The sequence below is a fragment of the Lissotriton vulgaris genome, chromosome 6 (genome assembly GCF_964263255.1).
Source record: "Lissotriton vulgaris chromosome 6, aLisVul1.2, whole genome shotgun sequence".
NCBI lineage: Eukaryota > Metazoa > Chordata > Amphibia > Caudata > Salamandridae > Lissotriton > Lissotriton vulgaris.
In genome coordinates, this window is record NC_141694.1 from 952,310,909 (window position 1) to 952,327,423 (window position 16,515).

General features: G+C 46.3%; 1 protein-coding gene and 1 pseudogene across 1 annotated transcript in view; one reads left to right on the forward strand and one right to left on the reverse strand.

Annotated features, from left to right (window-relative positions):
• Positions 1-16,515, forward strand: part of TRMT11 (tRNA methyltransferase 11) — a 361,711-nt gene that overhangs the window by 42,416 nt on the left and 302,780 nt on the right. Inside the window, exon 3 of the mRNA XM_086926991.1 lies at positions 15,877-15,950. Within this exon, the coding sequence (XP_086783117.1) occupies positions 15,877-15,950 (74 nt within the window). The remainder of the gene's footprint in view (positions 1-15,876; positions 15,951-16,515) is intronic.
• On the reverse strand, positions 11,046-11,410 carry LOC147708247 (diphosphoinositol polyphosphate phosphohydrolase 1 pseudogene; annotated as a pseudogene).

A 16,515-nucleotide genomic window follows, 5' to 3' on the forward strand; every position in this document is an offset into this window, starting at 1 on the left:
ATGCACCAGCTCACAGAAATGAAACGGCAAATCAGTATTTAAAAGCGCCTGCACCTCTGTGCGTGTGTTAGCTATGTGAAGGACATAATTTTCCCGGGCCGAACTCAGGGTCACTTGTTTTTGAGACAAAAGGGCCCTTATTCTGCTTAAACCATTGAACTTCGCTTCCAAGGTTGGAATCCGTGGCCAGATGGAGACATCTGAAGATCCATGCGTGGGTGGGTATAGAACATTCTTGCAACACACCACACGCTCTGATACAGTTACCACATAAGCCACACCAATTAATAACCCACAACATAACTCGTTGTTTAAAAGCAAATAACTACCATTAGTCAATAATGTAAACGTGGGAACTACTGCTGGAACTGGCGTGCCTTTCAAAACACATGCTAAATTTGGGCGGTCCTGATTACAAGAACCGTGTAACTGAATGTGTCTGCATATTAATGAATGGTCAGGTGACTGTGTGCATTCCTCACCATTAAGATTCACTTCTTTTCCATCCTTCAGACATCTGTATGTGTATGGTAATGACCATGCCTCATGTAGGAATGCATTGCCTAGTGGTTCATATCGACCTATAGCAATATACCGCATACAATTAGTACATTTGTATAAGGGAAATGGTAACGTAATTAATCCATGAATAAGCCATGTAGCAGTAGTGGTTTCAGCAACAATATTATTAATATATAATATTTCAAATCAGCGAACAATGCTTCCACGGCCTGAAGATCCCAATCATCAGAACGTATATCTTGCTTAATCACATCTCCCATGTTAACTCTAAGCACATTAGGAACATTAATAACTTCTGTGGGGCCATGTATCTGAAACCTAACCGCATCCCACACAATCCCATCAAGGACAGGTCAAGCAGTAATCTCTACTGTGTTTAAGTCTCTTTTTAGTCTGTGTGCTGAATGTGAGGAGGAAAGAGGGGCCAATGTTCCATTAAGGTACCGAATTCCTGTTCTTTCTTTTACATAATGGCCATCGATCAGGCGAAAAAAATAAAACACAAAACCAATTGACATAAAAAGATAAAATGAAAATAGTATCAGCCAAACGTATGTCCAAGGTGGAATTAGAAAATGTTTTTTAAACAACGTGGCATATTTTGCAATAGTCGATGGTTTCTTTGAAAGTTCCGAAACAGAGTCAAAAGAGAATCTGGACTGGTTAGCCAAACGAGCTTGTAAATCGGACATAGATAAATCAGCAGGATCTGCATAGGTCAGCTCATCAATGTTAGTAGCAGGAATAGTATTTAATAAAGGACTGGATATGGCAGGCATCTCGAGGGACACCTCCTGATCTGCACCAGATGTAATAGCCAGCACAGAGTGCTCCATGGAAGGACAGGATACAGCCGGTGTCATGCTATGAAGAATCGGCCACCCTGTGTGTCTTGACATTGTCAATAGAAATAAATCTGTTTTCTTTACGACCTGGAAGTGGTGGTAAAATGACTGTTCTTATGCCCTTCACTCCAAGAACTCGAACCGGTGCTCGATATGAGGGACCAAACTCTTTCTTGTTATCGATCTTCTCTCGAACCAGTTCTCCAACTTGGGGTAGCCAGCCAACTACCGGGATCTGCAGCGCATCATCCGACGTGGAGGGCAAGTGTTCCTTAGCAAGACTGTCTCTGGTCTTTTGTAGATCCTGTAAAACATTGCAATGTTCATCTACGTCAAAGGCCGCGGCCTGGGCCTGGCAGTCTGCACCATCGAGGTCAGGGACGTACATCTTGATACCAAAGAGCATTTCGTATGGGGTCCGCCCACCCAGAGACCTTCTAGGGAGATTATTAAGCGCACGCTGCACGCCATAGAGGTGGGTCAGCCAGTTTCTACCAGTGCCTATAACTCGGGCTGTCAAAGATTGCTTCAAGTCGCGGTTCATTCGTTCTACTACACTATTGCCCTCAGGCCTGTAGGGACTTGAAAACTTGACTTGGACTCCCAACGAAACCATAGCATCCTTATACGCCTTAGAGGCGAAAGCCGGACCCTGGTCCGAATGGAAAGTACCACAGGCAAAGATTCCCACAAAGACACGCAAATCCTTAATGACAGTCCGCGAATCAGCGCTGCGATGCGGCCATAACCACACAAAGCGTGTGCATGAGTCAACTGCTACTAAGATGTATTTATAAGCAGTATCAGAGGAAAAAGGACCGCAGTGATCCAAATAAACGCAACCAAGCGGTTTATTAGAGATGTACAACTGAGTCTGAGGCGGACGCGCAGCAGTAGAAGGCTTAATCTGCTGACAAATGTCACACATAAGGACATAATCGCGCGTCTGTTTGTACAGTCCCCGCCACCAGAATCTTTGTTGTAGCTGAGTTACAGTGGCTGAGACGCCCGCATGCGCAGACGCCACACCTTCATGAGCCGCTGTAATCAGAGAAGCCCTGCGTTCCGAGTTGGGAACTAGACGTTCACCAACTTCCGGAATTTTCACATAAGGAACCTTATCGGGACTTAAGTGGAATGTGTACTTCGAAGGGAACCCCGCAGGATATTTACCTCCCTTCTCCGTGGCAGCAACAGCCGCCAAGATGTCATCATCTATCTTGCTTTTGGACCTCGTGACTGCTGCAACTAAGTATTTTGATACCGCTGACTTCGCTGCTTCATCAGCAAGCGAGTTGCCAACAGCGTGGACCCCCACGCGCTGGTGGCCGAGAGTATGAATCACAAACACGAGCGGCAGTTTCTCTTTAAGTTCCGCCACTCGGACCCAGATCATTTTATGTTTTATTGTGCTACCTTTGGAATCACGAAAATCATTCTGAATCCAAAAGAACAAGTTCTCATTGTAAGACTGGACACAGTAGTAAGAGTCACTTACGATTAAAGTCGTCACACCTGGATCAGCGTACTCCAATGCGAGCATTAGAGCACGAAGCTCCGCCAATTGTGCGGTGCAGTCCCCTAGTGTTTGCGTGTGCACGACACTGGACTTGAACTCATCGTTCACCATGGCACCGACCACAATGGCGCAAGCGGAAACGTAGGCATGTTTAGAGCCATGCGCAACCTGCGCCGAACCATCAGTGTAAATGATACAATGGAAATCCTCCAACGGCCGCATCGCTAAAGGAGCAGGATGAACAAATTCATACTGTAAATACTCCTGCGACCGTAAAGCGGCGTCAAAAATAAACGTGACATCCTGGGATGTCAAGGATGTAGCCCACTGAATCCACCGAGGGTGCAAAGCTTTAGAATTCGGTACACTGGCTTTCGTGACCGCCTCCAAGGCAGGACACGGGGTAACAACCAACATGCGCTTTCCCTGTGACAGGGCACGTTCCTTAAGAATTGCCATCTGCACAGCCGTTAAAACTTTCTCCACAGTGGAAAAACGCAGTTCAGCCGAAGTGTATAAGTGTGACTTGTAAGCAATAGGTACAGTATCCCCTTCATTAAAAGTCAGGTACGTGAAACCCACCGTCCCTGGGATAATTCTTATCACCAGGTTGGTCTGGTTATCACGAGTCTGTAAGTAGTCAGAAGCGAGCAAATCAGCCTGCAAAGATTGCAGAATGGCTGAATGCTCAGGCAGCCAGCATGATTTGGAAAAAGAAGGTTGTATCAAGGCATACAAAGGCTTGATACGCTGGGCATATTCCGGAATGTATGTCCTTCCGAAATTTAAAAAACCCAGCAAAGACTGTAATTTTTTCAGCGTTGTCGGAGAGCGCAACTGCGCGCACTTCTCCAGGAACTGAGGAGCCAACCCCTTTCCTTCGTGGTTAAGCTCATAACCCAGAAACAACACTGTGTACTCCGCAATGTGTGATTTTGCAAAGTTAAACTTGTAACCCATGTCTGCAAAGTTACAAATTATGCTGTTCACTCGACACAGATGCTCCCAAAGTTCGTCGTCTGTGAGATAAATGTCATCCACATAAGAACAAGCAACTGGATCGAAGCTCTCCAAAAGAGAGACTATGCGGGCGGAAAACACTCCAGGACTATTCTTATAGCCCATTGGGAGTCGTTTAAACATTTTTTGTACGCCGCCGCACGTAAAACTGGTCCACTGGGAACTTAGACCATCTAATCTGTGTGCATAGAAACCATTGGAAATGTCAAGCGTGGTTTTGAACCGCTTACGCTCAAGACTATTCACTAGGGCAGAGCCGTGAGTATTCTGTACTGCACAGTTACGGCAATGCGAGTTCAAATGCCGGTAATCCAAAACCAGACGATATGAGCCGTCCGGCTTGTTCACAGTAAAAAGGGGATTATTCATTGGTGACACACACGTTTCAATTACACCTTGATATTCCAATTGTTCAAGGATAGCCGCGACAGAAGCTTTAGCTTCACGCCGTATGGGATATTGAGGTTGTGGCTGCGGCTGTGACCGTAAAGGAATCTCATGGCTAGGGGACAATTTATCCCAGCCACACTGATTTCGGTACACAGCCGGCGCAAGCGCCAGAGCCCACTCTTCTGCAAAATGCAGCGCTTCCACTCTCGATACAGTGTGCGCGAAACTGGGGAGGATCACCTCCTCCCCTCGCGGAGCTGCGAGAACAAAAGGTGGGGGCCAGTCAGCCTCCGAAAGCAAAATGTCATACGTAGAAGAAAGATTTTCCCAAAATACCCCTTTTACAGTTCGCTGCATGTCACCTTCAATTAACAGGACAATTTCAAAAAGTCGTTCAGGGGGAGCAACATGTGTATCAGCCGTTTCAATCACAACATAAGTGTCAGTCGCTGTCACCTTCAACAGTGGACGGAGGGCCTCTCTCACTATGGTAATCTCCGCCGCGCTGTCCAGCAAGGTCAGAGCCCACGTCAGATTCCGGAGCCGCGTTCTCACTATCTGGGGCATATCGATGCGCCGTTAAGGCAGCGACCTTCTTCTTGGCAAACTGCGGTCTCTTGGGCGTAGAGTCGTCCCGCTGATCCCCTTCACTTCGCGTGCGGGGCTGACCACGTCCTTGCTGGCCACCCCGGCCCCTGCCGCCCCCTCCACCACCGGTTGACGGAGCCGATGAGTCCTGAAAGGAACGAGGAGAGCGTTGGTCAGAAGCCTGAAATCTTTCAGGCGATTTAATCGTCGCGCGATCGCGCAAATCATAAACTCGATCTGACTGCGCAGGTTGTGAAGGCGCCGGACCAGAAACCTGTGTCTGCTGTTGTTGTTGCTTACCCTGATTCTGCTTTTTAGGCCAATTTTGTTTTTTGGACTTGGGTTGTCCACCCGTTTCCGAAGACTGTCCCTGGGGCTGCTTCTTCTCTTTTTCAGAAAAAGCCTTTAAACCCTTAGAAGTGCGGCCAACCATTTTATAAGCCGCCACAATAATTCTTGCTAGCTGACGGGGTTTCTCAGCATCGGGAATTAACGCCAGAGCATTGGCCACCTGAAAGTTCACTGCATCCCCCTTGACATTCGCAAGGATAAGACCGCAAACTGTCTCAAACGAGCCGCTCAGGCGCATACCTAATTCAACCGCCGACTCCGGTCCGTGATCATCCTGAACACGTTTAAGGACCGCAGAAAGGTTCGACACAGACGGGGTGCCATAGCACCTCGAGTAAACCGCTGCAAAAGTCTTACCCCATGTTTCACAGTCAGCAAGTTCAGGGGCTAAATCTTTCGGTAAACTGAGCGTAAGAATCCGGTGTTTTTCACCCGGAGTCGTATTGGGAAACACAGCCTCCAGCTGGTCGAATTTCTCGGCAAGCCAGTAAGGAAAATCATCCTTATCCTGGGGTTTCTTGCCCATAACGGAATTCACCAAGACAGGACTGATTTTCAAACCAGCCTGTTCTGCTCGAAGCTGCGCACCTGCGGGGGCTGCGCCATGAACATTACGACCAATGTAATGAACAAGCGCCCTAATCACTCCAACCGCGACTTCATGAAGACGCCGCAGTTCAGCTACACTACAAGTAGCGCGATTAGGGTGAGGAGTAAATCCACCCAAAGCGGGCCAATTTGTGCCCGGAATGGACAAAGGACCTAACCTCGGAGCCGTTAAAGAATGGGGTAGGGCGCCACTAAACCAAACTCCGTGCTGCCAAGCATCAATAGGTACTTCCAGTGCCCTGTACGGAGCATAAGCCACCGGTACAGCTGAGGCAGTGTATGAATGGAAGACACCCGAATTAGCGTCCACTTCCGGAAATGTCACCCAGGAATAAAACAATTCGTACGGGTACGCATGTTCCGCACTCACCACTAGAACCACAGCCAAGCCTTCCACAGGGACATTATATGCCCGCAAGTGGTCGCGAACCGCGACGCGGCTATGCTGCGGTATGTCCACGGCCATGGTAGCACAGGAAGAGAAAAAAGACAAAGAACACTTTGTAGCACAACTGGGTAGTAATTCAAAGAAACCGTTTTTAGAAGAATTCAAGCTTGAAAAGACCTATTTAAAAATAGGTAGGTTTTTCCGACACCACCGTTTACCGGAAACGGGAATGAAGGTGTCAAGGTTTGAATGATATACTACTCGAGTGTCATGATATAAGGCCAACAACGTACGGGCGCCATGTAGCAGGGTTTCCGTTCTCCCACAGAACTGTGCATAGAGATCTAGAACCTCAGTGAGTTAGGATGATCCAAAACTCATCTCAGTGTCAGAAATCCCCTTACCTAGCTAGCTACAGTGTCTCATGGCTCATTATGGAATGATCCATGTCTTAGACAAACCAGAACATGAACTTTAGAATACCTCAGGAATCGTGGAACACATGAACACTCTTTCGTTATATAATCATTTCAAACCAAAACTGAGAGTCAAAGAACACAAGTGCAAGTTTGAAATATTTATTATTCAATGCAAAGTTCTCAAACGCAGTATCTTGTATAATACCAAAATGCAGATTATAAAAATCAGAGTCAGCAGCATAGTCACTAATCCATAGTAAGCAAAAGGTGATAGCATGTTACAATGCAAAATCTATAGAAATCTATATCACCTATATTTCGCGCACCCTATTTAGCATATTATTTTATATCTAAGAAGGTCTCATTCGGGCTTTAGCAGGGCGAACCCATACCTCTAAATGTCAGTAGGAGTAGATCACATCAACAGCTACCAGCTCTCTTCATGCGCAGCACCAAGTGTCTACGTTCATTCCGTGTAACTCTATCTTAAACCCGCGTAGAGCCCAAAATGTTGGCATCAACATTATTTGTGTTATGTCTAATGTGGTGCGAGGATCAGGCCTCCCAGCAACCTTGTGTTAGGTTATTCTTAGAGTGTACAGCTCTCAGTGTGCAGACAGTTGTACCAAGTGTACCAGGCAAAGCTGATAGCATAGAAATAACATATTATTCTCAAACAAATCACCTCACCGCTTCTAGGGTGAAAGCGACAACAACAAGTAGGTGTCGTGTGCAAAACTGAAGCCGAAGGAAAAACGGCTGTTTAAACATGTAATACACTCATGCTAACTTAACGCAATATATGTAACGAAGTATCCATATGACAACCCCCCATTGATCCGAGTACCGTCAAACATAAGGGAAAAGGCAATACTAAACCAGATACACAAAATGAAAGCAAAGTTCAATAATCTTGAGCTAAAATAAGCCAAAAAAATATGTATGAATGAATATGTATGAATGCCTACAGTGGCCTCAAATCTAAAAATAAAAACTAAACTTTCGAACCAAAAGTTCTCCGCCAGGTCTCAAAAATATGAAATGTAGGACCAGGTCGCATTAATTCAAATGTCTGTAAGAGAAAAAACAAGGCACTTATCCGATATCCAAAGTCATGTGCCACATTGACGTTATCCTCAGCGACATCACGTGATAGAACTCCATCAGCCGAACCCAGTCCATCCCTCCAATTCTGCAAGGGGAAAGTCATAGCCCATAACAAAGTAATCTCCACATATCTGGGGGCAATATAAGCCCGAAAACCAAATCAATATCGGCCAAGGTCATAGTACAGGAATTCAGAGCCCCCTCAACTTCCTCATAAAAGGCGGTGGGATTCTTTCGTGGATCAGGTAACGCCGCTTTTAATGCCATAACATCTGCTCTGTTCCAAGGGGTATAAACCCAGTTATAAATAAAGTACCCTTGAGCATCAGGAGACCCTCTATCCGAGCTAGTACCCGCTCCTTTAGGAGGAACATACAAAGGCGCCGCCTCCCGCATCGGTTTAACATGCACTGCATCAATCTTATTTGAATAAAAGATGGATGACTGCTTCCCGCCGCCACTCGGAGTCGTGTTCACGTCGCCGGCTTTCCTTTTCCGCGCTTCATCCCATAGCCGGAACATCTCATCCCGCAACCCAAATATCCGTCGAATCGCATAAGGCACCTGAGAAGGAAGAAAAAGACCTTTACGCATTTCTTTAGAATCGGCTATCACATCCTCTGGTTCAAGAACATCAGAATGTTTCCGAAAAGATGTTACTACTTCATTAGAAACAAATTCAGTAAAGTATAGTTTCTCCCTATCCGCCCATGATTCAAGCTCTGCCAATAAATCTTTCAGGGAGACATCATCTTTATTGACCCGATAAGCAATCTTACGGAGATCAGTCATACGCTCGGTCGACAACATAGACCGCATATCCACTTTCTGTCCGTACGGTCCAAAATCCTGATCTCCTCCTCTCGGGGCAGACGGGCCAGCGTACGGGGGCGGAGAGCGATCTAATAACGAAAAATCATCATCCGATTTATTAAGGGCAGGATAAAGAGGCTGTCGAACAGGATACTGGCCAGATATTTGCAACCAACGTTCTTTCTCCTGCTTCTCTTCTAATTCCTTTGCTTCGCGCTTTTTCGCCTCATGCGCTCTCTCACGCTCACTCTTACGTTGCTCCTTCTCAACCAGTGCCTGCTCACGCTTCTCACGTTCACGTACCTCTTTCACCCACATACGTATACACTCAAACATATCTTGTCTCACTCGCCGCTTACACATACACTGCTCCACATACTCAATTTTCCGCAAATCAAATGATCCATATATAGGCCATCGTAACTCAGGATCCTTTTTGGTATATTTCCGCCATAACGTGCTGTACATTATGGGGGAAAGACCAAATTTCACATACATATCCCTATTCGGCGTCCCTTCCGGGGGAGCCGGCTGTGATTTTTCTAGTATCAACCGGTCATTTCCAAAACAGCAGCACCACTTACGGAGTGCGCTAAAAACAGGCATGTCTAAAATAGTGCAAAGTATGCAATATTATAATTAAAATGGCATTTAAAACATTGCGCCGCTCAAATCCAAAGATCAGGAGAAATACCTCCACAATGCCTGCCTATATGAGTTGTAACACATATATACCTCAATACAAAATCAAACAATATGACTAGTCACTTCAAACAAACAAACAAATTAGTCACAGCAAGCGTATCCTAAAACTGCCTTACCAATCAAGACTACCAAAAGCTCGCAGCAAGTACCGTACAACGATTCTTACCAATCAAGAGCATCCAGATTCCAACTGCCAAGTTCCAAATTCGACCAAACGGCCACTATGCGGCAAACCGACAGAAGAGGTCTCAGTCGATGACCGGCGCCACCTAGATGGTCAGATCGGAAGGGAAGGAAGAATACCTCGGGATGCCAGGACTAAAAGGCGCCGCTGGCAGTGATCACGTCCCCGGCAAGATTCCAATCCTTCGTCACGACCAGTCCTTCGAGCATCCGAGTCGTCGATGAGCCCCACGTGACATGCGCCAATTGATGAGTACAGGCCTCAGCAAGGCCTGCGAGAGCAAAGGGTTCGTTCTTCTGTGCACGAAGTCCTCAGACTACAAAGAAATTGGCACGGAAACTGGAAATACAAAGACGTAGTTTAATAAACCTTTAAAGGTGGTACTACAGCCCACACAACACTCTACAGTATTGTACAAGGTAGCACAAAGAACTCAGACATGCGGTCCCCTTTTATACACAAAGAAGGGGGCTCATAAGTAGGCGGTTACAGCTCAAAAGCAAGATTTACAACCATATATGGACATTGCTTGAACATGATCGATACATGGGTGGAGTTAATGGTTCTTGAGACCCGCCGAATGCACATTCCAATCTACGCTAAACAGAAACAGATGTGACTCCTACTGGACATGCGCTGGACGCACAAGGAACTATTTAAAGCCTTTTGCTGGGCAAACTTCAGGGGTGACGATCAGTGAGGTAGGACTCGCCTCGTGGCAAGCACATGGAAATGTATAGCATACAAGATGGACGCCAGAAAAACAAAATGGAGTCTGGCCGTATGTCAAGTACGAGCGGGAAAACTCAAACAAAGACACGATAGCATGTCTTCAGTGAATGCTTAACACTATCGCTGTTTTATTTACAACAATGAGCTTCGCGCTGCACTCTGATGCCTCCCACTTCCGTACATGAGGGGGCCGCCGCTGTGTTTCCGTGCCCACTGTGTTTCCGTGCCCACTGTGTTCAGCAGCAGCGCATGGTATGGAGAAGGCCGGAGAGGCACTGCGCCAGGACCGGCAGCTCCTCCCCACAAGTTGGTCTCAATTCAGCTGGTGCCGGCGGGCGTCCGCAACCCCCGCCACTCGCGTGGGGGGGGTGTCATATGGCACCTCCAGGAGTCCGTGGCTTCCCCGGTCCGAGTTGAAGATCCGGACTGAAGGCCGTCCGGCAGGGCGCACGTCAGGCGCCGCACGCCGAGAAGGGCGCGAGGCAAGGTCGCGGCTCAGCGGCCCAGCGTGCCGTGGTGGTCACCGGCTCGCACCCCTCTCTCAGGCGGCCTGGGATCGGCTAAAAGCGGTCACGGGGGTCAGATAATGGCGTCGATGCCTCCGAGGCTCAGCAGAGTAAGGATTAATGACGGATTTTCAGGGTGACGGCGCGGAGCTCTCCCTTCAGGCGTCCGCCATCGGCGCCGGCAAGCACCGCCCCCCAACTGCAACATTCTCTACAAACACTACTTTTGGTGGGGCTCTGCCTGAGTCTTGCCCAACACAGGGGCAGGTTGAAAGAAAGGAGGGTATAGGAAAGGCAGGCTTTTCAGTCTTATCCAAAATGGTTTTCAGATTCCCGAAGACTTTCCGTCATCTGATATCGGGCAGCGAGCTCTCACTGGAAGTGGTGTATGCGGAGCCCAATGACTGCATGCCATTGTTTGCCAGCCTACCTTGCCGGAGAGTTTCAAAGTAAGAGGCTTGAACAGGTTTATGTTCTGCAGGACTTATCTTGCATCCTCCACCTTGAACCATTCCCTCTTCCTTCCAATGTTCACTGAATCTTCCCAGTCATCCAGCTCTTGTGTGACTGTGAGGACATAGTCTGAGTGACGACTGCTGCTGACCAGAAGTACCTTCACTTTGCTCTCGCTCTTGAAACACAGACAGGCTGCACTTTTCTTGTAGCCGTCCCCATCGTAGGTGCGCATCTGGTTAGAATTCAGCTTCATCATTCTCTAGCGGCGGGGTTCAGGCTGGTGTGAACTGGGAGCCCAAGGGAGCACGGGCAGGGCGTTCTGAGAACGTGAGTTTACAGAGAAAAGGCCGACAGCAAAGACAGGAAGGTGGTATGAGGGCAAGTAGGCTGTTATAAACAGGACAGGTAGGATGGGAATGGAGCTTCAGGGGCTGAATGGGACTGTTACAGAAGGAGGCACAAGCTGGGAAGGTGGCAACCAAAACAAAAGTAAAAATGGGACTAACGCTGCCACTAGATTAGGGGGTGGGGGTAGTAAACCACATAGAGGGCAGTGCTGTGATAATTAATGGGCGAGGGCAGTCTCAGGCCTGGGGCCATGAATGCCGTAATAAGGGTGACATGTCAGAGGGAGCACAAATCATTAACAGGTTAAGGTTGTTCACTGTAGGCGGGGAAGGCCCTGAGGGTGGCGACAGGCTGAGGGAAGGGGGTAGGAGCCGCCGGGGGAGCCCTGGGACCGGGCAGGTGGTACTGCCTCACTGGAGCCCCATGGGGAGGCCTGAAGGCCCCGGGGATGCTGGGTCAGGCTAGGCCCTCCTTGCTGCTCTCTCTCCGGCTTTACTGCTCTCAGCGCCGCCCAAGCAGCCGCCTAGTCTACTCCGCTCGTTCCTCCACGCTCAAACCCGCCATCTTGGGTCGTGCTTCGTAAAACACGCATATCCGATGAAGGCAGCTGACTGGGAGAATGCCTGCTGCAGCTGCAGAGAATTGTAGTCTTCCCAGTACGTGCGTAGTTCTCTACCGCAGTACAGAAAGCGCATGGCCCGGCCGCACACACCCAGAGCCGCAAACTAGCTTATGGAATACAAGGAGTAACGTCTTTGGTGCAGGGTGAGTGACTACGCGATCATATGACAGGAGGATTTACGTCTTACGACATCTGCGCAGCCGGGAGGAGGGACCAAATCAAAAAATAAGTGGTATAGAATATAAATATAATATGCAATATTCAATTATAGGAAGAAAATACGAAAATCTTAGAGGCTAAGATAAACAAAATGGAAATTACAATTAAGAAATAGAATTTGAAAAACACCTTAGATATAAAAAAAATTGAAAAAACAAAGGTTACAGGGACGTTATAGTTAAGAATTAGAATTTAAAAAACCTTAGTAATTCACTGAAAAAAACAAAGGTTACAGGGACGTTATAGTTGGACTGACATTTCACTCGTACAAACCCAGAGAAATTTTGCAGTTCTAGTTAGCTGAGCTAACTATAACTCGCGCCCCACAGTGCTCTGCTTATGACCTCACATATTACATCACTCATGACATGGTCAGTGACGTCACTCATGACATCTCAAATGATATCACTGATGACATCATCCACAGAATCTCTGACGCATCCGCTCGCACCCCAATATACCCTTTCATACACCCACTCCAACTTCCAAACTACCAATCTCAAACCATTGACACACCCATACCAGTACTTACTCACCCACTCACCGATTCATAAGTCTACACACACACACACACACACACACACACACACACACACACACACACACACACACACACACACACACACACACACACACACACACACACACACACACACACACACACACACACACACACACACACACACACACACACACACACACACACACACACACACACACACACACACACACACACACACACACACACACACACACACACACACACACACACACACACACACACACACACACACACACACACACACACACACACACACCTGTACAGCCACTCATACACCAACTCACTCACAAATACAGCCATTAATATTTCCACTCATACAGCCACTCACATACTGTCAGTCACTCATAGAGCTACTCACACACCTACTCATTCGCCTTTAGAGTCATTCAGACTGCCATGTACTCACCTATACTGTTATACACACACCCTCTTACTTATTCATACAAGTCAAAAACATACTGACAACAGGCAAAACGTGAGGGTAACCCTAAAAGCTGTTCTTACTTTCCTACCCAACCCCCTCACCCCCTCCAACGTTAAGACATGAGATGAACCTTGCCCAGGTGAGACTTCATTTTCGAAGTGGAAATATCTGGAAAGTCCATCTGCGTTGGCATGGTTTCTCCCAGGTCTATGTTCTACTGAAAAGTCCATCCCTTGTAAGGAAATGGACCACCTCAAAAGTTTGGGGTTTTCACTCTTCATCTGTTTATGCCATAAAAGGGGCTTATGGTCTGTCTGAATAGTAAAGTAAGTGCAAAACTGGTATGGCCTCAACCTTTTTAAAGCCCAGACCACAGCAAAGGCCTCCCTCTCACTAGCTGACCAACGCTTTTTCCTGGGGGTCAACTTTCTGCTGACAAAAGCTACTAGTTATTAAGTTGTGACAAAACTGCACCTATTCCTCTCTCAGAAGCATCTTTCTGGACAACAAATGGTTTGGATTAGTCAGAACTTTGCAGGGTTGGAGCATAGCATAGGTCATCAAATGCCTTCTGAGTGCTAACTTTCCACTGAACTTACCTTGGGAATTCTTTTGGAGGTGAGCTCATCAAGGGGTGTCACTATGGATCTATAACCCATAACAAATCTTCTGTAGTATCCAGTCAGGCTCAAGAAAGCTCTGATTGAGTCTGGGTAGTTGGAGCAGTCCAGTCCTAGAGGCCCTAAATTCGCCCAACATGGGCTCTATCCTGAAATACTATCATAGATGCATTTCGGCCACGCCCCTGGAGCGCATATTTAATGGCATCAGCTGACGCCCTCCAAATAGACTTGAGCGCAATAAATTCTCCATTGCTTCCTCACACAGCAGTGAAAAGCACATTGAAGAAACAGACAAGATTTCTCTTGAAACTTGCTGATGTGATAAATATTAAGGCCATTCCATTCTCAAAAGCCTTGGCAGCCTCGTACAACAATGAACACCAGGTCGGCCTAAAGCCACAGCCATATCTTAGTTGTTCATATGGGAAAGCCTGCGTCACTCAAATCTTGGCTGCGAGGATGACACTACAAATTTAAGACTTTAACCTAAATGGGTCAACCCTCCCAATATTGTGAAGTGCAGGCTTTGCGGTTAAAACCTTCCCACACCTAATCTGCTGCTGCCCGTTCTACTCCATTCTAGGCGGACATTTGGTAAGCCACTCTTGTTAACCTATGGCTTAAGGACCTGTAGCGTCGCTACGACCTAGATTTTCACTAACCTGGTCCCATCGGAACTGGCATAAATCTGCAAATACTTCAAGGCGATATAGAATCTGCGCAAATAACCCAACTAAGCGCAGCGTTGACCGCCGATCAGTAAAATGCACTGTGCACCCGGTTTATCTCCAACAGACTTCAGTCACATGATTTTTTATGTAATGACTGCTGATTTTAAAATATGCTTTCTATTCTTTTGATACCACAAGTTTGTGAAGGATACATGGTCCACAAAGATCTATTAATACCATTGCACTATGCACTTTGACCTAATTGCAATCGATTTTAAATAAGCACACTGATGACAAGATAACTATAACTGATTTTAAATCACTTGTTCCATTTTCTTACCTCTGTTCCTTAATCGCTTCACATTGATGTTATAAAATAATTGTGTGACAGTTTTATTTAGTTCACAGAGGCATCAGTTAACTAACTTTTCGGTGCAGGTCTTCATACAACTTCCACTACTACATCTGTTCAAGGTGGCCCTCTATTGATGCACAGTGGACGTTGGTTTCCGGAATTTACTGTCTACTTCTGTTCCATGGGGTGCATCGCGAAGGACAAGCAGAGTTGTGGAAGAAAGGGTGATTTAAAAAATAAAAAGCCAAGTGGGAGGGGCAAGAAAAGCACTGGCATGCTAGGAAGGAGGAGAAGTAACATGGAGGAGGGATAGGGGCATGGCGACAAAGTGAAGGGGATACAGAGCACTGGGGAGAGAGAAAGAAAACAAATGCACTCCCATGGAGTGCGTAAACAAAAAAAACAAAATAGTCTGTTACTGCAGTCAGCATGAGCTGTGGAAGGACATAATTCAAACAGTCTGAACAGTGTGAGAGTGAACAATATGTTCTTGGGTGGGATAAAGAAAAGATTCTAGAGGAAAGGCGTCAAGAGGAAACAACTAAGGTCATCAACCAAGCCATCAAGTCATGAACCAGGGTCTGACCCAAAGCCCATTCTCTGTATATTGGAACAATACACAGGCCCACTTCACAACTAGAGCTGCTTGTAGCTGAGCTCTAAAAAGACGGTATCTAATTGAGTAGATCGGTGAGATAGTTGTGGATTGATTATCTATTATATTTGAGTCTATTTCGTTGCTGCTTTCAAACAACACTGTCATTAAACTGCATATTCAAAAAAAGCAATATTGCTTTGCGACCGAAAAAGACTTCTGATTTGTATTCTTAATGCAAACGTTTCACTTGGAAGGAGAATATTCATATCGTCTATTGTATTTTTTTTTTTAATTTTCCAGTCGCCTTTCTGGATTCTAAACATTCCTTCAGAAGATATGGCCAGAGGATTGATGAAGCGAACAGTTTGTGCAAAGTAAGAATGCAGACACAAGGATTTTTTGTAAAATGAATTACAGGCCGAACATTGTGTGTTGCATCAGGCTGTGATCTTGTGCTTGGTTTGTTGTGTATATCGTTTACACCTGATTAATACCACCTAAAAGCGGACTCTGGGTAGTGGAAAATGTGGTGTGATATACCATTATCCTGAATCATGAACATTTAAAATATTAAATCTGTAGATGCGTACCCGAATTTGAGAATGCACCTTCAATTTATTAATTAGAATACACATAACATCTTTTTTTGAGTTATTTCAGTGCTGTTTCCAAACAGAAGAGGCACGTTGTTTTCCTAAATATATTTTATTCACAAATAAAACAATTAACACGTAAAACAGGCTCCATGGGCAAAGTTATGTCGAATTTTAGTACACACAATGTCATTAAACATCCCAGACAGGGGCAAAGGTTTCTCTGCAGGGAAAACCGTTTCTCTGTGTTTTGTAATGGCTACAAAATCACCCCTTAAGTTATGGATTAAACCTAGATATTCACAGTACAAGGCAGAGACCTTTGGTTGTTCCGCTGTTGTATGGC